General features: G+C 41.2%; 1 protein-coding gene across 1 annotated transcript in view; it reads right to left on the bottom strand.

Moving 5' to 3' along the window:
- LOC114642701 (LHFPL tetraspan subfamily member 6 protein) overlaps positions 1 to 22,261 on the bottom strand; it is a 222,672-nt gene that overhangs the window by 10,580 nt on the left and 189,831 nt on the right. The window contains exon 3 of the mRNA XM_051926378.1: positions 9,479 to 9,577. Within this exon, the coding sequence (XP_051782338.1) occupies positions 9,479 to 9,577 (99 nt within the window). The remainder of the gene's footprint in view (positions 1 to 9,478; positions 9,578 to 22,261) is intronic.

The raw sequence follows: 22,261 nt of genomic DNA, 5'->3' as shown, positions 1-22,261 counted from the left end.
CAGCATCTTTTATCTTCTATCCGGGAGAACTTCCGGTCTTCCATGCATGTGGTTCAAAAGCACTTCTGGGTGAAGTGGAAGCTCCATGAAATAAGGCTCCCCAGCCATTGCAGCACATCCTGGTTGCACCCATGGAACAGGGTGAGTCGCAGAACTTCATGTCCCATTCTGCACAAAGCAATGCTGCAACCCAAGGTGGCTGCCTTCTAGTGTTCTGGGAAAGATAGTGCCCTTAAGAAGCTGTCTCCCCTGTCCTTCCATTCCAAGGGCATCCTGGCCGGGTAAGGCTATGTATAGTGTCTTATCTATCTATCTATCTATCTATCTATCTATCTATCTATCTATCTATCTATCTATCTATCTATCTATCTATCTATCTATCTATCTATCTATCTATCTATCTATCTATCTATCTATCTATCTATCTGGAGAGACAGAGAAGAAGGTGAAGCTTTTCAGTTTAAGCAAGCAGAGGTGATATGTTTGAAATGAATTCGTGAATTAGTACAGTGGATCCCAGCTGTTATTTTAACATAAATTTTGCAACAAGAACATGACGACATGGGTTGACAGTTGATAAGGGCAGATTTTGCACAAATGTTTCTTCACACAAAGGTCCATAACACATGGAATAACTGAATTACCAAATAACGTTGTAGACAACAGTAGGACTCTAAGGACCTCTGAATCTTGATGTTATTTTGAACAATCTCAGCGAAGAGGATGCTCTGAGCTCTTTGGGATTAATGGCCTGTTCTCATCACCATTTCCCTAATGTTCTAATATTCACATATCCACCAGGTCAATGAACAAGGGAATGTTTGTAGTTCAGATGGGCTTGATTATTAGAAAGTGCAAGAACTGTGGTAGACTTGCATACTTAACACTCTTAAAGTATTAATATTTTTTCTGATTTTCAGGATTACATGTGGAAACTATAAAGTCCAATAGGAACCAAATAAAGAAGCCCATCCAAGAATTCATAATTGTTGGCTTTCAAAGATTTCAGGATAAAAACAGCAGAAGTAAATTGTTTTGTTTTAAACTTAATTTTACCTGCAAATCCACTCATCATAGTCACTATCATGTGGATGAAAACCTGCAAAGCCCAATGTATATTCTGTTTTACTGCCTGGCAGTCATTGATACATTCATCTCAACAGGGGTGGAAGTAACGAATTACAACTACTCACGTTACTGTAATTAAGTACTTTTATCGGGTACTTGTACTTTTATGAGTATATTTTAAAATCTGTAATTTTACTTGTATTTAAGTACGAATTAAAGTAAAGAATCTACTTCGCTACAATTAAAATGACAATTCGTTCCTGAGTACGCCAAAAATTTGAATTAATATTCAAACTTTTGACAGGCATTTCGGTAGCCAATAAAAGTATCCGATGGCAAACGGACCAATGACCCCTGATATTTGGACTTGAAAAAAGCACCCGCCCCCGCTGCAGCAGGTTTTGATCATAATCGCACAGTGAAGGAGCTCGGAGTACATGTAATTTAAGGATTGAAGGTTTGGAGAAACAAACTTCATGGAGGACAGCAACATTCAAAGCAGTGAAAAAGATCAAGAAATACTGGAGGATGAGTGCCCCTGGCCGCACCTGGAGGAGCTGTTCACGTACAGAGGGAGGAAAGGAGACAGCGTGCTAATGCAGTGCAAACTTTGTTTGCCATCAGCGATGATTTCGGCATATAAGACTTCAGCCTCTAATCTCAAAAAACACATTATGGTAAGAAAACTTACAGTGATTTTTTTGTTATACTATTTTCATTTTTTAACATGTCTAAGGTAACTAGCTTGTCTACTTGAAGCCAACAAATGTCATCCGTTAGCCTGCGATTCAAGTATAACTGAGCTAGCTAACCTATGTACGCGCTCGCACGCATGCATATTTTATATTAAAAAATACTATCACAAAATATTAGGGGAACCACTGTAATATTTATATGTCATTGAAATGTATTATTATCAGGCATGGTTTAGACATCTATGTCATCAGGAAGGTACCAGAAAAAGGGACCTCAAAGTTTACTATTATTGAAGTTAATTTAGAGCACGGATGCCGTGAATGTCAGAGCTGTAATAAATAAAGTTCCCCTGCATACTTTAAAAGAGTCTCGCCATCATTTCATTTTTCACAATTTGTGAAAACAAGACACCACTCTCATTATCTTAAGGTTATCTCAGTATTTTCAGTCACTTAACCCTCAAAGATCCATTGCGGCGACAACACAGTCAGCCACATATAGAAGCTGTAGCAGGCTCAGTTTTAAAGCTAAAGAAAAGATACTTGTATCGCCTAAAACCATAAGAATAAAGGTGCCAGCTATGCACCCATGATATTTAGAGCTAATTTTTAGTGATGCCCTTATAATCTCGGGAATTAAGGTATCAGAATGAAATTGCTTGTGGTGCTACCCAAGTATCAGCTTTAAAGACATGCCCACATAATACTAATCCCACGCAATTTGGGGCAAAGAAAAAAAAAATTTTTTTTGCATGCAGCATTTATGTAAAATTTGCCTCATTTTTAATATTCCTGCACACTGGGGCCAAATACACAGTATTTAACTGTACTGGAATTGCATAAATGGGTTTGACTGGAGAAATTTAACCCCCCACCCCTAAAATATAAAAATGGATGTATGGTTGGTTTCTAATGATTAAACAAATTTACCACACTTCATTCTAAACAATGAAAGTTTAGCTTAAATAATTACTCTAGGTTAATGATTTTTTTTTAATGTTTTTTCTTTAGTGTTGAAAGTAGTGATATGAGGAAGTGATGTTTAGAGTCTGACTGATATATAGTTTGGCTGATATAATTTATATTTTCCTTTGTATAATTCCTCTGTGATCTTTCCAGAGGAAACATCCATCAAAGATCGATCAGTACCATGACATCATTGCGACATCAGCTAGTCATCAACGGAAGACCACAGCCACACCAAACAAGCTCTCAGCAAGTAAGCAAGCCAAGTTACCAGATGTGATGTTGGCACCTGTAAGCAAACGTGTCCCTCAAGCAGCTGTTGACAAGCTTATCATCAATTTCATATGTGAAGGTCTACAGCCATTTGCAGTAGTTGAACAGCCAGCTTTCAAAGAATTAATTACCACATTGCAACCTCATGCCAAAGTCATCTCCAGGTCCACCGTTCGTACCAGAATCTGTGACGCTGCTGAGGACATGAAGACAACTATAATTGCAGAATTGGGTAAAGCCAAATTTGTTGCAACCACCACTGATTGTTGGTCAGCTCATCAGAAAAGTTACCTTGGCGTCACTTGCCATTGGATAGAGGAAGAGTCCTTGGAAAGAAGATCTGCAGCACTAGCGTGCAAAAGATTGAGAGGGTCTCACACATTTGACATGATTGCTAGTGCTCTTGATGATGTCCATTGCCAATACAAGATTAGAGACAAAGTTGTAAGGACGACAACTGATAGTGGATCCAACTTTATCAAAGCTTTCCATGTGTTTGGGGCACAGAATGATGCAGAGGTAGATGAGGATGAAGCAGACTTGGATGCTCTTGATGTGAGTGACCATATTGAATATCATGATACGAGTGTAATCCTTGATGAAGACTCTGGTATGGAATATCAACTACCCCCACATCAACGATGTGCATGTCACCTGTTAAATCTTGTGGCAACAGCAGATACAGCTCTTGCAGAGTGCATGAATGACACCTACAAAAGGCTTTTCTGTGCAACCTTTGCAAAATGCCAGGGCATTTGGAACAAAACTGGGCGATCTCATTTGGCTAGTGAAGTAGTAGAGGACAAGTGTGGGCTACAGATCATTCGTCCCAGTGCAACACGGTGGAATTCAACCTATCTTGCCATTGAAAGAATAATACGCATCATTGACGAGAAGGGGGAAGATGCCATGAGAAGTGTATGTGACGAATTCAAGGTGAAAACGTGAGTAATATTAAGTACCATTTATGCAGTCTCATCCTATTAAAGTCATAATTGGCTTAGTTGTTTATGTTATACACGTTTTATCTTCCAGGTTGAGTCCTGCAGAAGTTGCATTCCTCCGGGAGTATTGCATCACCATGAAGCCGCTGGTAAAAGCTTCAAACATTCTCCAGTCAGAGTCCAGCACCTACATGGGATGGCTGCTGCCAGTAATCCACCAACTTCTATCAAAACTGAACAGGCTGGAGACATCAAGCAAGACCTGCATGCCACTCATCAAAGCCCTGCAAAATGGCCTGCAGAAGCGTTTTGGACAGATGATGGCGGATCCAGACTTGGCTGCTGCTGCAGTCCTTTTACCCAAGTTCAAGACCTCCTGGACTGACAGAGCAGATGTTATAGTTCAAATTTATATATTTGCATGTTGCTATGACTGCATACTGGTATAAGTGTATATATGTTATATCTCAGTCATGATAGTTCCTCAAAATATTAAAGTATCATTTGTTGTGGGTATTTAAAAATAGTCACATAAATTAAAGTAATTGTGTTCCAATTACAGCCTTGACATACCTGAAACAACATCTTGAAACCACGGAGCATGAGAGTGAGCATCAGCAGAGAGAGTCATCTGATGATGATGATTTCTTCTCCAGACCACTCTCCAGAATGATGCACAGTCCCATTGAGCTTGATGGTTACCTTGCATGTGCCTCGGACAGCATGGAGCTGCTTCACTCCTTCCCAGCCATCAAGAAGCTGTCTCTTAAGCTAAACACAGCTCTGCCTGCATCAGCTGCATGCGAACAGCTTTTTAGCTGTGCTGGTCTACTATTCACATCCAAACAAAGCCGGATAGACTCTATGAATTTTGAAAATCAGCTTTTGCTGAAACTTAACAAAAGGTTCAGAAAGTGAACTGTCCAAGACATGTTTCTTATGTCCAAGGCTTTAAGGCCCTTGCCCAGCTGTTTGTTTGCAGTACTCTGGTAAAAGTTTATACTAAAGGCAAAACTCCTGTTTAATCTTTGTTTGTTTAGAAAACAAATTTCTTAAATTTGATCCATTCATATACTTCATCAGTAATGTAGAAATATTTGTAGTAGCTGTTTTCCACATGGTTCTCCGATTTGATTCAATGGTTTTTGATAATTCATTAAATATCAACATCCAAAAAGTAACTAGTAGTCTGAGTAGTTTTTGAGATGAGTAATTTGTACTTTTACTTAAGTACTTTTTTAACACTAGTACTTTTACTTGTAATTGAGTATTATTTCAGCAATGTAACAGTATCTGTACTTAAGTACAAATTTTCAGTACTCTTTCCACCACTGCATCTCAACCACCACAGTCCCTAAACTGCTAGAAGTTCTGTCCTTGAGTTGTAGCTCAATTTCTGTAATGGCTTGCTTTGTCCAGATGCTGAGTCAATCCTTCTTGGACTGATGGTGTACGACAGGCACCTGGCTATCTGTAGGCCCCTACATTACAACCGCACTTAATTAGTGAAGTGCTTTGGAAATAGTTAATGTTGACTGAAATCTCCCATGATGCAACAAATTGCAAGCTACGTTCTTAACTAAGCTCATCCTCCAATAGTGCTGGGTATGGAACGAGGCGAGCTTTCCCATATATAATAACGTAACTGGAGGCAGACACGCTGCACTGATGTGGCATGAGGGGCGTGTGTCATCTGCTGCATTGAATAATGGGATTGCTGTGCCAGAGGAGAGTGTTCTCTACATGTTCATGATATTGCAAGGAGGCCAGAACTATGAAGAGATATATTTCAGATCTGAGAAAGGTTTGCACTAGTCATCCTTTACTTTCTATGTTTGTTGTTCAGACATAGTGATAGGCTATGTGGTGGATGGCTGGGGAGCCTGCCCAGCCAGGACGCCTTTAAGAATTGGGAAAGGGACAGTATCTTCCCTGGACCACGACAGAGCAGCCGCCCCGATCTGCCCGAAGATTGTGGAACCCTGGACTGCAGCACTTCCGCCACACTCAGAAGTGCTGCCAGAAGATCATCAGGGAGCACCTGAAGCAAATCCGGGTGCAGTATAAAAGGAACCGCCTCACTCCATTCAGGGAGCCAGAGTCGGGTGTAAGAGGACGGAGCTTGTATGTGGAGGAGTGAAGGCGGCAGAAAGAGAAGAAGAGAGAGAATAAAGGGACTGAGATTGGCTGGTTAGAGCATTGTGAGGTGCTGTATTTTACAGTGAAATTAATAAACGTGTGTGATGTTGGACATTTGGTGTCTGTCTGTCTGTGTTTGATGGCTGATTCTCCACAACTATTATTAAACAAATCTCTCTATTATATAAAAAAATCTTGGGACGAGACTTTTTTCCGACGATGAGACGTGATCTTTTGAAGAGAGACCCGCGAGACAGGCACGTCATGTCATACTTACAACCTCTGTAACCAAGCCCCGTGATACACATTCAGAGCAGGTTAGAGATAATGGAAGTAGGAAAATTCGAAAGTGTCAAAAAATAAGAGTAAGGATCGCATTAGCACAAACAAACGGAAAATATTACTCGGTGAATTAACGGAAAAGTGAAAAGTGATTGCATAGTGTTTGAGGACAAAAGGACAGGTTTTGTACAGGCACCGCCCAAAATGCCGATCACGTGGAATGAAAGCAGCAGCAAGCTAGTAGCTGATAGAGCAAAGAGGAGGTAAAAAAACAACTGTTACTTGTTTCCGAATGTATCACCGTTTAAGAGGGGTTTCAGTGGAGCGACTGCTTCACCTTGGTGTGCATTCAGACACATTCTTCATAATGGCGCATGGCGCTTGGAAGGGGAATTCGTTTGCGAGCAAAGTTCAGATCACACGGCATGGCAGCAGCAGCAAGCCAGCAGCTGATCGAGCAAAGAGGAGTTAAAAAAATGTATTTGTATTCCGTTGTATCACCGTTTAAGTGTGGTTTCTGAGGAGCGGACGCGTCTCCTTGGGGTGCGTTCAGCCCCCCTCTTCACAACAGCGTGAAGTGGGGGTGGGGGTGGGGGGGTTTAGTGGTTGGCAAGCAAAGTGAACAGAAGATTGATAGATGAAAATCCATACTTGGAATTGCTAAGAATAAAAGCACAAAGCACTGTTTTGAACCAACTCCTGCTCTCTCTGTGTGAGTGTGTGTGTGTGTTGGTGTGTATTGATTGCCAATTCCATCTCGGGTTTAGTGATTGGCGATGTCCTTGGTGCAAGGAAGTATGCCAGCTGTAGGCAATGCTTGGCATCACAGTCTGTTGTTAGATTTGACCTTAGGAAAGTAGTCCGGCTGTCAAGTCACCCCATTGTTCACTCATTTTCTTTCAAGTTATTCACAAAGCACTTTCAGTACTATTTACATTTCATTGCGCTTGGAATTTTATATATATTTATAAGTTTTATATTTATAAAAAGTTTTAAAAGTAAAATGTCCCGAAGTAGCACACACTGCTGAGATAAAACAGAATGATGCATTTTTTTTCTTGATCACTGAGCTCCCTAATGAGAAGCCAAGAACATCAGAGGAACAGCAATCTTCTGCCGAGGACAAAATAGTTCAAAAGCTGCCATTTAAATATTTAAATCTTCTATTTCTTTATAATTTACTTGTGAAAAAAAACATCCAAGCATGTCACATTTGTTCACTTGAGTAACTGAGTCTGATGTTTTGCTCCATTTGGAAGGGGAAAAAACTGCAAGAAAATGAAACTGCGTGATTTATTTACGCTGCTGTCTGTAAACTAAATGTGAAAAAACTGAAACTGCAGGGAAAAAAGGATTTCTAGACGGTACGACAGGAACTGTTTAATCAAACAATCGATCAACCAGCATTCAGATATTAAATATGAATTTATCTACTCTTATACATGAGTAGAGTACTCTTTACGTGTGTAATCATCTGCTAAGATTACAGATGTTAATTTTGATCCCATTTGTTAATCGACTAGTTGGAGTATCTGGCATTGCCCTGGTATATTTGTAGAATGGGTTAAGGAAAGAAAGCAAAGGTTTACGTGTTTTTAAACGGTGAGTCTGTTTTTATTGCTAGCTGTCCCATCCATTATCCGCACTTCCTCTCTAGCGAAGTCTCTGCTTTCGTGAGTTAAAAATTTTTGGGTCTGATTGGACTCCGGAACTTCAAGAACTTCTTCCTTGATTGTATCTATTTCCACTATTTCATGTCTTGTTCTTCTAGTCAAAGGTGGACAGTTTGTAGTGCTTAAACTATGGAGAAAAGCCGACAAAGCAGGAGTTTAACAAAAACCCGTGGTTCTCCTTTGTATTGCGCTGCAATTCCACTATCGATGAAGCCTCACCCAACACCCTCCTGTGAAAACACTCCATTTTATATTAAAGTCAATAGAAGCGGCACACGGTGTTGCATGGGTAAGTCATGTTCAACTGAAATATCACATCGACACAAGCATTCAGTCCCCTTACTCCGCACTAAGTTGAAACCCCTTTGTCAGCGATTCTAGCCTGGGGTCTTCTTGGGTTTGATGTGAAAAGCCTCACACATCTGGATGTGGAGATGCTATTCTTCTCAGCAGATCCTCTCATTCTCTTTCAGGTTGGATGGAGACCCAGATATTTTCAGGTGTCCCTCCAGAGATGTTTGACTGGGTTCCATGCTGGGCTTTGGCTAGGCACCTCAAGGATGTTCACAAAGTTATTCCTAAGTCAGTAATATTTGGTTGGTGTTTAGTGTCTTTGTCCATCTTGGAGGATGAACCTTCGGCCCTGTCTGAGGTCCAGAGCACTCATTACAGATCACTCAGTACTTTGCTCTGTTTAGATTTCCTTTAATCCCAACTAGTCTCCCAGTCCCCGGCGCTGAAAAATAACTCCAGAGCATCGTGTCACCACCAGCGTGCTTCACCATTGGAACAGCATTACATAGGTGATGAACGGTGCTTGGTTTCATTAGAATTTTGTTTCTCACAGTCTGACAGTCCTTTAGGTGGATTTTTGCTAACTCCAAGAAGCCATCTGTGTGTCATATTTTGAGGAGAAGCTTCTGCCTGGCTACTCAATAAATCACTAGAGTGTTGGAGTGATGGTTACCCTTCTGGAAGGTTCTCCCATCTCCACACAGGTTCTCTGGAGCTTAGCCAGAGTGACAATTGGGTTCTTGGTTGCCTACTATGGCACTTCTCTCATGACTGCTCACTTTGACCAGCTCTGCTGCGATCCGGTCTCTTTTCTTTCCTTTCAGTTACTTGCCATTTTACCTGAGTTTTCCTTTTCTTTTTATCCTGTTGAATGCCCTGCTACCTGCCAGGCTCCTTTTATTCTTTTTTTGGGTGCAGGTATTGTGATAAAGGACTTACTTACATGCTGGAGCCACTCTGCTCCGCCATGCTCACACCCCCGCCTCTCCACCTGTGCACTACATTTACTTATTTAATTTATTTTTAAAATACCCGGATTCCCCCTCATGACAGCCTGTAAATGCAGATTCCCTCTGTAAAAGCCTCGCGTTTTGAGTTCACATTTGTAGATTAATGGAGAAGACTTAGGCTTTAGATTTCTTACCCAATTCAAACTGGTCTGACAGGTTACTACAGGTCTGTCTTACTTCTTCGCTGTCCCATCCAAGTGGGTAGAGAGCACAGCCTGAGCCAATCAGCAAGCCTGTAAAACAAAAGAAGCAGAATATATTTGTCTCTCAAATAGAAAATGACATTTTTACACATAAGTAAATAAAAGGTATCGTCAATATACTAACAACCCAATTGTCCTTCACTCACTCAGAATATGGAACCAATGTAGGAAGCACTTCAAGTTAGAGAATGTTTTATCTGTGGCACCTCTACATGATAACCACATTTTTCCACCCTCTTGAAACTCACACAGTTTTTAACATTTGGAATATGTATGGGATTAAATCATTTTGAGATCTGTACATAGATAACGTCTTTGTATCCTATGAACAATAACAGTCTAAATTTAGTTTCACATCAACTAAAGCACATGACATCATCAGAAAGCATATGACAGGGTGCCTCAAGAGGAGCTGTGGTATTGTATGAGGAAGTCGGGAGTGGCAGAGAAGTACGTAAGAGTTGTACGAAGGATGTGTGACTGTGGTGAGGTCTGCGGTAGGAGTGACAGATGCATTCAAGGTGGAGGTGGGATTACATCAGGGATTGGCTCTGAGCCCTTTCTTATTTTCAATGGTGATGGACAGGCTGACAGACGAGATTAGACAGGAGTCCCCGTGGACTATGATGTTTGCTGATGACATTGTGATCTGTAGCGAGAGTAGGGAGCAGGTTGAGGAGACCCTGGAGAGGTGGAGATATGCTCTAGAGAGAAGAGGAATGAAGGCCAGTAGGAACAAGACAGAATACATGTGTGTAAATGAGAGGGAGGTCAGTGGAATGGTGAGGATGCAGGGAGTAGAGTTAGCGAAGGTGAATGAGTTTAAATACTTGGGATCAACAGTACAGAGTAATGGGGAGTGTGGAAGGGAGGTGAAAAAGAGAGTGCAGGCAGGGTGGAATGGGTGGAGAAGAGTGTCAGGAGTAATTTGTGACAGACGGGTATCAGCAAGAGTGAAAGGGAAGGACTACAGGACGGTAGTGAGACCAGCTATGTTATATGGGTTGGAGACGGTGGCACTGATCAGAAAGCAGGAGACAGAGCTGGAGGTGGCAGAGTTAAAGATGCTAAGATTTGTATTGGGTGTGACGAGGATGGATAGGATTAGAAATGAGGACATTAGAGGGTCAACTGAAGTTGGACAGTTGGGAGACAAAGTCAGAAAGGCGAGATTATTGTTGGTTTGGACATGTGCGGAGGAGAGATGCTGGGTATATTGGGAGAAGGATGTTAAGGATGGAGCTGCCAGGTCAGAGGAAAAGAGGAAAACCTAAGAGAAGGTTTATGGATCTGTTGAGAAAGGACATGCAGGTGATGGTTGTGATAGAGCAAGATGGAGAGGACAGGAATGTATGGAAAAAGATGATCCACTGTGGCAACCCCTAACGGGAGAAGCCGAAAGAAGAAGATCAACACAATTTTTCCACTATCGCAAAGTTAGAAACTTTGCTAAACAAAATCTGCCCAATTTTCCTCATCTCCCACCCATTTATATTCCAGAAGGGATATTGATCAGTTTTGGAGACTCAGACAGCATTTCTATGATATATAAAAACATAATAAAAACAAGTCCCTCCCTTTCAAAGATCCCAGAGTACAGTGTGAAAAGGATCTCTTACTCAATATTTCAGAAAAGGAGCAGAAAGCAGCAATGCAGAGAATTCACTCGAACTCCATATGTGCAAAGCATTCAATTATTCAACTTAAAATCTTTTATTGAGCACATCTGTCTCGTTTAAAATTGTCCAAAATGTTTTGAGGGCAAGATCCAACCTGCGAACGTTGCAATCGAGCTCCAGCTTCACTGGGCCACATGTTCTGGGCGTGTAACAAACTAACATCATTTTGGACCAAAATCTTTAAATGCCTATCAGACATTGGTGTCACAACCCCCCCTAATTCACTAACAGCTGTGTTTGGTGGACTTCCAGAGGGGCTTAAAGTGGAGAAGGACAAACAAACTGGGATCGCCTTTACTTCACTATTGGCATGTAGACTTATCTTGCTCAGCTGTGAGAATCCCAACCCACCTCTGTTAAGTCAATGAGTAACTGATGTTATATACTATTTGAAACTCTCTTAGAGGATCTGTGCAGAACTTTTTTTAAAACCCGGCAGGTTCTAATCAGTAACATTTTAGAATAAGCAGTTATATTGGGCAGAAAGACTCCTTTCTCTCTTTACTACTTTCAAAGTTTTGCTCTGTTTGTTGGCCTTCCTCTCTTTCTCATGGGTGGGGGTTGATTTGAATTTAGTTTTGTTAAGTTTGACTTGATTGTATAGAATGTTACGTGCTTTAAATAAATTCAATAAAAGTAAAAAATGACATTCCATCTGTGGGCCTGTTGATGGAGCTTTCATGACTTAGGCCAGTCACACACTACATCATCTCCAAAATACTACAGTAATCCTGGAGAAACTTTTAAACTAGGAGAGAAAACTAAGACATGATGATGAAAGGTTTTTGAAGCACATAATTCAAGTCCTACTACACAGATGACGGACTGTTCAGTTGCACCAAGGCAGACTTGTCTGAGACTCTCTGTGTTTATTTTTGCTATATTCACTATTTCTGACATTTTGTTTTCGATCAGGTGGTAGAACTTCTCAGAATTTATCAAGCATGACGATAATTTCCATCATATCAGAAAATCTGACAAGAAGTTGGGAGAACAGAAGACCAGGCAGCCCTTAAGTTCCTCACTCATTGTTATTTTTAACGCTTTAAAATTTGCTTTTACAATCGGGTTGATTTTATGACTGCAGGACAACCACACTGCAACTCCATCAGCATTTTCCAGAAATGAAATTCAAATGAATTTGAAAAATGTGAAAAGTAGTAATGTCAGCCAATCAAGCTAAAGAGAGCTAAAGAGTTGCTTTCCAAACTGCAAGTCCAGGCTTACTAAGGACCTAAGAAGTCCCCTGAATGAGAAAAAGAGAAGAACATTCAAATCTGGTGACAAAGAGGCTCTGAAGGACGCACAGCTAGTGCTGAAGAAAAAGCTGAGTGAAGGAAAGGAAGCTTACAAAGCTAAAAGAGAAAACAAACTCACTCAAAATAACAAGAAGGATGTCCTGAATGGACTGGGCCTCATTACTGGACTCAGGCAATCCAGGGCTCAGGTGCTAGAAGGGGGATGTGGACAAAGCTAACACCCTGAACCAGTTTTTTAATTGATTTTGCCCCCCACTGCCACCTTTTTCCAATGACAAGTATCCCCACTCCATCAACACGTCAACTGAAATGGCCAGTAACAAGTCCACCTATGACCATCAGTGTGGCATGTCTAAAACTGAACACCAAGTAAGGAGACAATTGAGGAAGAAACACACAGGAAAAACTGCGGGATCAGACGGAGTCAGTCCTGGAGTTCTGAAGGCCTGTGCTGACCAACTTTGTGGTGTCCTTTGTCACCTGTTCAGTGCGTCCCTAAGCCTCCAGATAGTGCCATTGCTGTAAAAAAACATCCTGGGTTGTTCCTGTTCCAAAGAAGGCTGGCACCTCTTCACCTAACGACTACAGACCAGTGGCACTTGCATCTCACATCATGAAGACCTTTGAGAGGCTGGTCCTCGACTATAGGAGTCCTCTTGTCGCAGACCACCCAGACCACTGCAGTTTGCCTGTTGGACAAAGACTGGAGTGGTGGATGCAATTATCTTTCTGCTCCATGTGGCTTATTCTCACCTGGGGGGTTCAGTTCCACAGGAGGAATGGTGAGAGCAATAGACACATTTGATTTCTCTTACAGTATTTTTTAATTAAAAAAACAGCAAACTAATGAGTAGTCCCCATAGAGATTGCTAAATGTGGTAGAGTACAGCTGGGAAGGATTCAACTGGGACTTCTTCAGTAATTAACTGAAAGTTAAATGGAAATGTAGGCAGTCTTGGTGCAATGTTCAGTTTAATATTAATATTAAATAGCTGTAAAACAAAATTTAAACTTCAAACTAAACTTCTATTTATGGAAGTAGATGTTACTGTCCAACGGGCACATGTACTTCATAGTTTATAGAACGATTCGATAAAAATGCTTCCACACGTTCCCATGAGAAAAGATCTGGAAGCAGACGAAAACTTCATTATTTGTTGGAAATTCACCAAATATTTTCTAAAGTAAATAACACACGAAAAAAGAAAAGAAGGAAAATCCATGGGAACTGAAAAAACAGACAATGCATTTGAAGTTATAAAGAGAGCCGGAGAATTATTGAGCAATACCAACCATTTGCCTAAGGGAATAAGGGCACGGCACAGAGCGGAGAGAAATGCAATAACAGACGAGGTGAGCAGCCACAATGGGACGCAGCAATCTGGTGGTCAGAACTTCACATCCAGAGGGCAGTAAGCCCACTGACCAGTCAATCTTCATTAAGCACCCACCGCATGCTGCTTTACAAGACAAGCCAAGTACAATTTAAGGAAACATAATGAAAGAGCAGCTCCTCCACTTTCACAGGTGACAATTACAGGGAGGGGTTCATAAGCCATTACTGTCACACGTACAGAGTACAGTCAAATTCTTACTTGTACGTGCCACCCTCAGGGCCATGATTAGTGACAAGAGCTATGATATCTCAAAAGTTCAGTACTCATACAGTGTCATTGATACACTAGGAGCTGCAGCCACTCAGATATTTTATTATTAGATATTGCATGGGATGTGTCACAGAGTCCGAGGCCACAATAGCGCCCTAGCTGATATGGACACAAAGTTGAAAACTTGCTAAGGGCAGATTTCCCCTGCGCCCCCTTAACAAATTAAGCATGATTGTCATAGCGGTCACCCACTCACGAACAACTGCTACCAACTTCAAAAACAACTATCGTTATTAACAATAGGAACTCGTGACCCATCAGCGGCAGCCCATGACCTGACATTTACTCAAGCATGCAGACCATATTTGTAAGTCACTTTGGATAAAAGCATCTACTAAGTTAATAAATGTAAATGTAAATCTCAATTTAGTAGTAGTACTGTCATGTGTAATGGGTACAACGAAATTCTTACTTGGATGTCCAAAGTGCATACACAATGCATAAAGATCTTTATTTTGATGATGCACCGTCCTAGCAGATTTGACGACTGTTGGGCTCGTTGTGAGATATGAGTAATGTGAACATCATTGGTGTATAGCAAGGTCCATAGGTGTGGGATGTGGATGACTGAGGTGGCTGTGTCCTGCAAATACAGAGACCTACTATACAGTATATAATATGGTATTCAAAGATGTTGAAATGTATTTGATTTGAAGTAGAGAGTGAATGTGATATCATCAGCTTTCTGTTATTCCTAGAACCCCGTTAAAGTTGTCATTTTAGGTTAGTCCTTGTTAGGACTTTTGAGTTTTGAAAACTTCCATCAATAGTTGTAGCTGTAAGTAACAGCTGGAATCCAACAGACTAACTCTGTTCAACATATTTAACACTTCTATTACCTCTGTTTGATTAAACTGTGAAGAATAAACTCCTTCATGCAGGAATTCTATGAGGAAGAAACAAAAGGATCTGATCAAAGTGGAGCACATAATATTATTAATCTGGACTTTCAGAAAGCATTCGATAAGGTGCCACATGAGAGGTTGGGCATCAAACTAAAAGAAGTGGGACTTCAGGGTGATGTGTGTAGATGGGTGCAGAATTGGCTCAGACACAGGAAGAGGAGGGTGATGGTGAGAGGAACCTCATCAGAATTGGCCGATGTCAAGAGTGGAGTCCAGCAGGGGTCAGTGCTGAGGCTGCTGGTATTTCTCTCTATTATAATAAAAAAATCCTGGGATGAGACGAGACTTTTTAGCCTGCGACGAGACGTGATTTTCCCAGAGAGACACTTTCCTGTCCCGCGAGATCAGACTTTGTGCCAAGAGATTTAATCACACCCGGGGCTGGAAATAAAAGACAAAGAGTAGATGACAAAGTAGAACGTCGTAAAGAATTCAAAAATGTTGGCGCGATACACATGCAGAGCAGGTTACAGATAATAGAAGTACAGTAATCCCTCCTCCATTGCGGGGGTTGCGTTCCAGAGCCACCCGTAAAATAAGAAAATCTGCGAAGTAGAAACCATATGTTTATATGGTTATTTTTATATTGTCATGCTTGGGTCACAGATTTGCGCAGAAACACAGGAGGTTGTAGAGAGACAGGAACGTTATTCAAACACTGCAAACAAACATGTGTCTCTTTTTCAAAAGTTTAAACTGTGCTCCATGACAAGACAGAGATGACAGTTCCATCTCACAATTAAAAGAATGCAAACATATCTTCCTCTTCAAAGGAGTCAGGAGCAGAGACTGTCATAAAGGCAGAGGAAAATCAATAGGGCTGTTTGGCTTTTAAGTATGCGAAGCACCGCGGCACAAAGCTGTTGAAGGCGGCAGCTCACACCCCCTCAGTCAGGAGCAGACAAAGAGAGAGAGAGAGAGAGAGTTTGTTTTTCAAGCACAAATCAATACGTGCCCTTCGAGCTTTTAAGTATGCGAAGCACCGTGCAGCATGTCTTTTCAGGAAGCAGCTGCACAAAAGATAGCAACGTGAAGATAATCTTTCAGCATTTTTAGACGAGCGTCCGTATCGTCTAGGTGTGCGAACAGCCCCCCTGCTCAGTCCCCCTACATCAGGATCAGAGAAAGTCAGCGCAAGAGAAAGCGAAAAGTAAGCTGGGTAGCTTCTCAGCCATGTGCCAATAGCGTCCCTTGTATGAAATCAACTGGGCAAACCAACTGAGGAAGCATGTACCAGAAATTAAAACACCCATTGTCCGCAGAAACCCGCGAAAGAGCGAAAAATCCGCGATATATATTTAAATATGCTTACATACAAAATCCGCGATGGAGTGAAGCCGCGAAAGGCGAAGCGCGATATAGCGAGGGATTACTGTACTAAAATTCAAAAGTCTCAAAAAAATGATAGTAAAGATCGCATTAGCGCAAACAAATGGAAATTATTACTCGGTGAAATAACGGAACAGCGAAAAGAGATTGAATATATTGTTCAGATTTAAACTTTAAGTCGGAGGCATGTAGATCGTCTTATTCGTTTTGCCAAAAGGGAAAAGTAGTGTTTCTCCCCAATGAAAAGGCTTATCCGTGAGAATTTATTAAAAGATTTGTTGTTTGGTGAAAGTGAATTCCACATAAGTGAGCGGCAGAGATGCAAAGTGGCTTGTACATAGCGCAGGCCGGGGGGTTGGCTAGCGAAGTGAGCAGGGGCTGAAGCCCCTAATTTAATATATATATAAATGATTTATATAGGAATAAAAGTAACAAGCTGGTTAAGTTTGCAGATGATACCAAGATAGGTGGATTGGCAAATAATTGAAAATCCTTTGAATCATCACAGAGGGACTTGGGCAGTGCACAGGCTTGGGCAGATTTGTGGAAGATGAAATTTAATGTCAGTAAATGTAAAGTATTACATGTAGGAAATAAAAATGTGAGATTTGAATACAAAATGGAAGGTCTGAAAATCGAGAGAACACCTTATGAGAAGGATTTAGGAGTCGTAGTGGACTTGACACAATCAACTGCTATTAAGAAGGCTAACAGAACGTCAGGTTAAATAGCACCTTGATGTGTGGAGTACAAGTCCAAGGAGGTGATTCTGAAGATTTATAACACACTGGTGAGGCCTCAACTGGAGCACTGGGTGCAGTTTTGGTCTTCTGGCTACAAAATGGACATAGCAGCACTAGAAAAGGTCCAGAGAAGAGCAACTTGGCTGACTCCGGGGCTACAATGGATGAATTATGAAAGATTTAAAGAGCTGAGCTTTTTCAGTTTAAGCAAAAGAATGTTAAGAACAGACATGATTGAAGTGTTTAAAATTATGAAGGGAATTAGTCCATAGGATCAAGACTGTTATTTTAAACAACACAGGGACACAGTTGGAATCTTGTTAAGGGTAAATTATCGCAGAAACATTAGGAAGTTTTTCTTCACAACAGAGAACCACAGACACATGGAATAAGTGACCAAATATTGTGGTTGAAGGACTTTAGGGACTTCAAAGCTTGACTTTATGTATTTTAGAAGAATCAAGTGGATAGGACTGGCGAGCTTTGTTGGTCTGAATGGCCTGTTCTTCTCCAGATTGTTCTAATGTTCCTTTACAGCTCATAACCCCTTAAGATTTGACTTACACTCTGCACAGCATGGCACTATATAACTCATCATTCTATAGACAACCATTTAACAAGCATAGTTTAAATCTGTCCTGAACATGAGGAGAATGTGTAAGCCCCACATGAACGCTGGACTCTGAAACATCAGGGCTAACAACTGGGCCACATACACACACCACAAATCCTCCAAACAGAATTAGACATGAAATCCATTAGTTTCCAACCAAAAATGATGTAGTGGACAAAGCAGAAGCACATGGTGATGTGGTGCCAGCTGTGAAAGCAAGAATGTCAGGTTCTCCAAGCCACGAAACCCTTTGGGGTGTGACACACAGCTCCTTTTTTATATTCTTTTTAATGGCTAGCCAGGATTAGATCAGTTCATTTTTTCTCACATACGTTCCAATTACCAATTTTTCATGATTTTTTTATTCCATCAAAAAATGCTATTACAGGCATTGCAAAGAAACGCAAATATCTAATTCAGAGCTTGTAAGACAAAAAGACACGGGTCACCAAAGTTCACGTAACACTTGGAGTGTTGCAGCTTATTGAAGGCGACTGACAGTTTTGTAAAACAGGGAATGGAAAGAAAGGAAGTGCAGCAGTTGTCAGCTGCTGAGAAGTGAAAAAGGTTTGAAATCTGTGGGATAAATGATGATAAGGATGGTGACATGTTTTACTTGTCCAGAGAGATAAGGCATTCTGTTCTTTAGCTGAGTGTATTGAGGAAGATGGCAGCAGGCTCTGATGAACCAACACAAACTGATCGGCCATGCAAGTGAAGTCAGGACGACAAGTGCAACTATAAATGGTTGTGCAACCTAAAGGAGTTCCTCACATGGTGGCTGGGGTGCTCATAATATGTGATGAAGACTTGGGGTCCTTAACTCACAGAATGAGTATGTTTTAATTTTTGTATCTTTTTATTTCATTTTCATAAAACCAGGTTGATAAAGTTATTTGCGTCTTTTATCAACACCATCTTGATTTTCAAGAGCACCTCCATTCTCTGGGGTGGCTGCCACCACACTGCTATTGAATTGGCATGTGTGGCAGACGACCAGGGACCTTGCCCCACCGGGATGCCTGGAGAAGGGACAGACAGGGAGAGGGGCAATATCTTCCCTGGGATGCAACAGGGCAGCCCCCCTAGATTGCATCAGGGCCACAGGCTCGCGGCCATTACCAGGGGGCGCCCGGACAATTCTGGAGCCCTGGACTGGGGAGCTAGAGTTGGGAAGAGGAGGACGAAGCTTACTGGAGGAGGAGGGAAGGCGGAAGGAGACAGAGAGAAGAGAAGTGCTGTGGTGTGAATATTGTGCTTTTGTACTGTGCTGGGCATTGATGGGAAACTTGGGAAATGATTCACACATCAAAATAAAAGCTGTGTGTGTTGCTGGACTTGAACCTGGTGTCTGTCTGTGTGGAGTTTGGGGAGCTAGTGGCCCCCTAGTGGCTAAAATAGATAGATAGATAGATAGATAGATAGATAGATAGATAGATAGATAGATAGATAGATAGATAGATAGATAGATAGATAGATAGATAGATAGATAGATAGATAGATAGATAGATAGATAGATACTTTATTCATCCGCTCACTAGCTCAAACACATCAGTAAAAAGTGTTACAAATTATTTAAAAAAAACATGGAGCGCCAAACATAAATAACTAAGTGGTCAATTGTTAGAGTGGTGACCAGGGGCCTCATGAATAATGGCGTGCGTAGAATTTGCACTATAACATGACGTAAGCACAAAAGCAGAAATGTGCGTATGCACAAAAAAATCCAGATGCATAAATCTGTGCGTATGCCAACTTCCACGTTCTTCCGCTCCATAAATCCCGGTCAGCGTGACAAGTAACGCACGTGCATGCGCCTGCTGTCCCGCCCCAACTCCTCCCAGAATTATGCCTCTTTGAATATGAAAGTCAATATAAATAGCCCTTAAGCTCAGCATTCTGTGAAAAGACAATGGCAAAAGCACAAGGGAAAATAGAAGAATTTCAGGGAATACCAAGTGGAGGCAAGGAAAAACTTACTTTGTTGGTTTAAACAGTGGTATAAACAACAAAAGGAAGTTGATCGAGTGACACAGAGTGTCGGAGAAACTTGAAAGCTCAAGTTCACAAAGTCGCACAGTGCCCGAAATAAAAAAGAAGTTGTCACATATCAAAGTCGCCGTGAAAAGGCGAGTCGTAGCCCACTGTCTGAGTGTCATATAAAAGCTTATTAGGGTACAGAGAAAAAAAATAGGCACACAGTGAGAAAAAAGCACAAAATGTCAACTTTAATCTCTAAATTTCCACTTTAATCACGTAATTTATTTTGTCATTAACGTAGAACATCATAAACTTCATCTTAAAATCATTTAATTTACTAGTTTCTCAAATCCCATCGTAACTAAAGTAGCACGTTAAATGCTTAGTTTTGTATTTGATCTTCTATGTGCTCTATGTGTTTGAATCATTACGTGCTTCCGGGCTTTCTCTTCCTCTGACAGGACACAGAATCCATTACATTTGTAATATTAAACCTCTCTGAATAATTAAAATACTGAGATGTATATGTGATATAATTTTCATGATGATAGGAGTTAAAGCATGTTATTAAACATTAAAATTGTTCATGTCTCACGCAAGATGCTTGCTGTGCCGTGCGCGACCATCGATGAAATAATTTATTACAGCAGTACTGTCTCTTTCAAACGTACTAACCCCCAATTCCTGTCCTTACTTTTCTTTCTCCAAATACCCAATCACCACACAATCAGCTCTATAATAGACATTAAGCCATCTGTAAGCCTAAAACTCTGATTCTTCAAAAGGAACATTGAAATACCTTGGTAGTACATGTTTAATTATTTTATCCATCTATCCTTCCAGCACCAGCAAGAATACAGCGCAATGCAGGAACAATCCGTGAACAGACCGCCAGCTATTAGCTAGCGCTGCAGCACTGTGTCCTCACATGTTTAATTATTAACAATATAGATTATTTAAATAAGTTAAAGTTTTATCTGTATAATATAATATACATATTTTGCTGCATTTCATCTTAAAAATGATATCATCATCATATGTAAATACGCGCTTTATAAAGTGGCTCAGGTTGTGCAGTATTATAACTGTATCACAAGTTTACAGTGAGGTAATTGTTCTTATAAGTCCAAACAGTTCTGTAAGGAGCACTTGATGGACTGATTGAGTGCGTTTATAGTTCCTGGGATGAAACTGTTTCTGAACCGCCAGGTCATACAGGAAAGGCTTTGAAACTTAGGTTTTATATATCGCAATTTGAACGTGGAAACGTTCTTACGCAACATTTTTGTGCATACGCACAGTTTATACATGAGGCCCTAGGTCATGACTCACTTGTGTTGACAACAGAGTTATGAAATTTCATAGCAGTAGGCACAAATGACCTAGTAAAGTGTTCTGCTCATGCGAGAAGATGACGGCTGTGTTTCCTTCTTTGACCTACTAAAATGTTGTGGAGAGGGTGACTGCTATTGTTAAGGATGGCCTAACCCCTTCTACCCCATACACCTTTCCACCGCAGTTCCCAGTCAGTCCATAGTTCTACCTAGAACTGAGCCAGCTTTCTTCACCAGCTTGTCCAGCCTTTGTGTCCTTATCTGTCATACTGACTCTCCAACACACGGTAGCAAAGAAGAGGGCACTGGTAACAGCCATCTAATAGAACAAAGACAACATTTCACTACATATGCTGAATGATCTGAATCTTCTGAGTAAAAAGAGCCTGCTCTGCACCTTCCTGTAGTGGACATCTGTGTTCATAGACCAGTCCAGCCCAGTCTCCAACCCTTGAAGAACACCTGCTCCAGAGCACACATGACGACAGACTGGGATGATGGGTCACCTTTTAACATGACAATCACCTGAAGCATACAGTCACGACAATGCTGGGGTGGCTTTGGGACAAGTCTCTGAGTGTCCTTGTGTGGCCCGCTCAAAGCCCAGACTTAAACCCGATAGATCATGTGTGAAGAGACCTGAAGATGGCAGTTTATAGAAGCTTCCAATCCAATATAACAGAGGAGAGAGAGAGGATGGGAGTATGCATTGATACAGCACGTTGCTGCACATGACGAACCACCTCAGCATCCTAAATTAGGACCCGAGTGCAGCCGTGCAATGGGTGACACCTTAGCACCACACTAGTTTCAATGGAACAGTGCCGCCAATCCTGCCACCAACCCCCAAATACTCCCTGCAAGCTGGATGCAGGTTAACGTCATATCCAGGATGGAGCAATTGCAGGTCAAGGGCCTTGCTCAAGGGCCCACCAGATTGGAATGACTTCTGGCATTTACAAGATTGGAACCGGCAGCCTTCCAATTGCAGATCCCCAGCCTCAGAGCCACCACTCTGCCAACAGAGCTTGAGAAGATCTACCTGGAAGACTGGCAGAAACTGCCCAAATCAAAAGGTATGCAAAGCTCATAGAGATGTCCCCAAACCTGCAATTGCTGCCAAAGTAGCTTCTACAAAATACTGAAATAAAGGTCTGAATACTTACAGGAACGAGAGATTATAGTTTTTGATTTTTAATAAATTT

This window comes from Erpetoichthys calabaricus, chromosome 4, assembly GCF_900747795.2.
Source record: "Erpetoichthys calabaricus chromosome 4, fErpCal1.3, whole genome shotgun sequence".
In the NCBI taxonomy this organism is placed as follows: domain Eukaryota; kingdom Metazoa; phylum Chordata; class Cladistia; order Polypteriformes; family Polypteridae; genus Erpetoichthys; species Erpetoichthys calabaricus.
This window is presented reverse-complemented; position numbering and strand designations above follow the sequence as displayed.